At 37.7% G+C, this 4,140-nt stretch overlaps 1 gene segment (V, D, J or C); it reads right to left on the reverse strand.

The window, feature by feature from the left end:
- Positions 1 to 610: 610 nt before the first annotated feature.
- Positions 611 to 1,233, reverse strand: LOC129620764 (T cell receptor alpha variable 23/delta variable 6-like). The segment is given in 2 exon segments: positions 611 to 1,041; positions 1,182 to 1,233. Coding segments are annotated over 2 exon segments (483 nt in total).
- Positions 1,234 to 4,140: the final 2,907 nt, after the last annotated feature.

The following is a 4,140-nucleotide window of genomic DNA, read 5'->3' on the forward strand; positions in this document are numbered from 1 at the left end:
TCAATAAAGCAGAAATAGATGTTTTTCTGGAACTCTCTTGCTTTTTCCATGATCCAGCAGATGTTGGCAATTTGATCTCTGGTTCTTCTGTCTCTTCTAAAACCAGCTTGAACATCTGGGAGTTCATGTTTCATGTATTGCTAAAGCCTGGCTTGGAGAATTTTAAGCATTACTTCACCAGAGTGTGAGATGAGTGCAATTGTGCAGTAGTTTGAGCATTCTTTGGCATCGCCTTTCTTTGAGATTGGAATGAAAACTGACCTTTTCCATTCCTGTGGCCACTGCTGAGTTTTCCAAATTTGCTGGCATATTGAGTACAGCACTTTACAAAGTACTTAAAAAAGATAAATTTCCTTCTATGTATTATTTTAGCTGTACCTCATACATATGTATATGTTTGTGTTCTCTCTATATTTTCTTTCAAATACTTTTTAATAGTCATTGTAATTGCTTCTTAAACATACATATGAGTTGTTTTAAATTTAGTGCCAAAATTCCAAATGTTTGGGAGTTTTTAGAGATATCTTTTCACAATTGAATTTCTATATCAACTCCATTTTGGTGAAAGAATAAATTATGTATAATTTCAATTTTCTTATATTAAGACTTTTTATGCACAAACAAACCGTGTGTGTCTGTGTATATATTTCACCTGCACTTCAGGATGTGTCTGGAGCCTCGGCTGCAGGTTTGGGTACAGGCTGCAGGTGTCTGGGGAGCACTGTGCACTTGCTGCACAGAAGTAGGTGGCTGAGTCTCCAGGCTGGGAAGTTGCGATGTGCAATGAGAGCTGTTTGGCACTCTTATTGAGAAAAACTGTGAGTCTTCCATCCTTCATTTCATTCACAACTGAACGTATGGCTATCAAGAATGCAGGGCCTTTACCAGGATATTGCCGGTACCATGGGAAGTAGTCAAATGCACTCTTCTCATAACTACAGTTCAGAATGGAAATCTCTTCTTCCTGGACTGTCAAAGGTTGAGGGCTCTGTTTCACCTGCTCTTGGTCACTTTTTTCCTTCTGTTGTCCACTCACCCCTGCTTAAAGAGATAAAAAGTCATTAGGTCCACAAACTGATATTTCCTTCTTAAAGTTTCTATCTGCATGAATTTGTCCATACTCCAATTTTCTCATTCCCCCAAATTATGAGATATCCTAGGGTTTCTCCATCATAACTCACAGTCTACTTGAAGACACAGAATTAAGAATGATGCTTCCAGTATCTTGCCCATTGTTCCTGGCACCAAAGTTCAATGACAGCTCAGGTTCTTCTCATCTCCTCAGCCAGCTAGAGCTCTGACTTAAGATTCACATGAATTTTAATTCTTTCAAGAGGCCCCACCTTCTCACAAGTACTTTCAACTAAAGCTATTTTTTCAAGGCAAGCACTTCTCAATTTTCTCTATCTTAGACTTGCTCAAAATTACTTTCATTGAAAAGCAGAAATCCCCTCCTTATACATGGAATATGATTAGTTTAGAATTTCTCTCCTCTATTCCTCATCTTCTTTCCCTTCACATTTCCAAGAAGGTTAAAAATCATGTAGCAGGACAACTTGATATCTTAACAGGGATTACATTATTCTACAATGGAGAAGAGAGGGACTCCCATGAAATCACAAGATGAGCATTTCTCTTTTTTTTAATTACAAATACAAATTAAAGTCTATTGAAGATATCAGTTCAGTCACTCAGTCATGTCCATCTCATGGTGACCCCATGGACTGCAGCACACCAGGCCTCCCTGTCCATCACCAACTTCTGGAATTCACTCAAATTCATGTCCATTGAGTCGGTGATACCATCCAACCACCTCATCCTCTGTTGTCTCCTTTTCCTCCTGCCTTCAATCTTTCCCAGCATCAGGATCTTTTCAAATGAGTCAATTCTTTGCATCAGGTGGCCAAAGTATTGGAGTTTTAGCTTCAACATCAGGAATTCAGGACTGATTTCCTTTAAAATGGACTGGTTGGATCTCCTTGAAGTCCAAGGGACTCTCAAGGGTCTTCATTAACACCACAGCTCAAAAGCATCAATTCTTGGGCGCTCAGCTTTCTTTATAGTCCAACTCTCACATCCATACATAACTACCAGGAAAACCACAGTCTTGGCTAGACAGACCTTTGTTGGCAAATTAATGTCTCTGATTTTTAAAATTCTGTCTAGGTTGCTCATAACTTTTCTTCCAAGAAGTAAGCATCTTTTAATTTCATGGCTGCAGTCACCATCTGCAGTGATTTTGGAGCCCCCCAAAATAAACTCTGACACTGTTTCCCCATCTATTTGTAAAATTAAAATAAATAAGGAGCACATGTTTTTGAAGCCTAGAATTTTGTCTCTGTATATGATGTCATCTTAAATTCAATCAAAGAAAACATCGTTACAGTCCAACAGGAGAAATAATAAAAGTTCTCATTCCTCAGTCTAATCCCATCTACCCCATCATTCAAAGGGGAACTTTTATGGTTTGTTAGACTTCTGATATGTTTTCTTTTTCATTTATTCATTCATGAATGCAATCTCAATATATATTTAATGAGTGCTGCTAAGTAACTCAGAAAAGGCAATGGCACCCCACTCCAGTATTCTTGCCTGGAAAATCCCATGGACGGAGGAGCCTGGAGGCTGCTGTCCATGGGGTCGTGAAGAGTCAGACGGCTGAGAGACTTCAGTTTAACTTTTCACTTTCATGCATTGGAGAAGGAAATGGCAACCTACTCCAGTGTTCTTGCCTGGAGAATCCCAGGGATGGGGGAGCCTGGTGGGCTGCAGTCTATGGGGTCTCACAGAGTCGGACATGACTGAAGTGACTTAGCAGCAGCAGCAGCTAAGTGACTACTTAATATTCAATACTTGGATCTCAAGAAGGAAAGAGACAGTTCCCATCTTCAGTCAACTGAGGCCCAATACTCAAGTACAATCAGATAAAAGCTACTAAGGAGAAATGTGTATCTCTAAGATATGACAAAGAAAAAAGCAATAAACTCTGCTTCTCAACTCAGCCAGATAACAATTTTAATGGAGGCGATACTTGAACTGGAACTTACACCACTACTACCTTTCCCATAAAGATGGAGGACATGAACTCTAGGCACAGATTAACTAAGTGTGGTATATATTTATATCAGAGATAAGTGTGGTATATATTTATATCAGAGAAGCTAAATGTGGCCATATCCTTGAGGACAACATGTATCATTAAGAGAAGTGTTGATTTTAAAACCCATATTTTCAAACTATTAGACTACAATATATATAGATACTACCTAGGTAGAGGGATGAATAGATAGGAACATACATACATTCATACATGACTGATAGATGTAAATGGAACCATAATACGAGATAATAATTTAGTAGCTTTTTAAGGGATCCTTTATGGCTACTTGAAGAATATGTGTTTGTGGGACAAGCATTACAGTAATCTCTGAAGCAGCATTGCCCCTTTGTGGCCATAGAAAGAAGTAACCCAGAAATAAATATATATAGCTTCTTAAAAATTCATGTTCATCACCTATGAACATCAATCAGAGTGCTGAAATAAGTAACCAAGTCTTCATCTTGAACCAGTGATTTCTTGAGACAGAAGGAGATTTTGCCTTGTTGAAATATTGACCCTCAGACTGAGTAAGTGTAAGGAGCTGTTTTTCTTCCCGTAATGGCAACATCAAATCAAGAAGAGCCCTTTTTACTGAAGAGATCATGTCTTTAAATAGATTCTAAATTAATACTGCTTAATATTGCTTAATACACACTTAATACTGCTGTCTTTTTATTTTTTGTTTGCAAACTGATGACATCAGTTTAGCTTGTTTTTGTTTTTGCATTATTTATTGAATCTATTATTGAGACAGCAACTGTACAGAAATATTTAAGACCCCAACAGAATGAAACAAATAAGCAAGTGAACTAGAACTATTCTAAAAAGACCCTTTGTAATCATACATCATGATCATCTAGGATTTATTCCAGGCATGCAAGGATGATTCAGTATCCTCAGATAAATCAATGTGATACACCACAACAACAGAATGAAAGATAAAAACCACATAGTTACTTCAGTAGATGCAGAAAAAGCATCTGACAAAATTCAATATCCACTCATGATAAAAGCTCTCAATAAACTTGATATGGGGAAAA

This window comes from Bubalus kerabau, chromosome 10 (assembly GCF_029407905.1).
Source record: "Bubalus kerabau isolate K-KA32 ecotype Philippines breed swamp buffalo chromosome 10, PCC_UOA_SB_1v2, whole genome shotgun sequence".
NCBI lineage: Eukaryota > Metazoa > Chordata > Mammalia > Artiodactyla > Bovidae > Bubalus > Bubalus kerabau.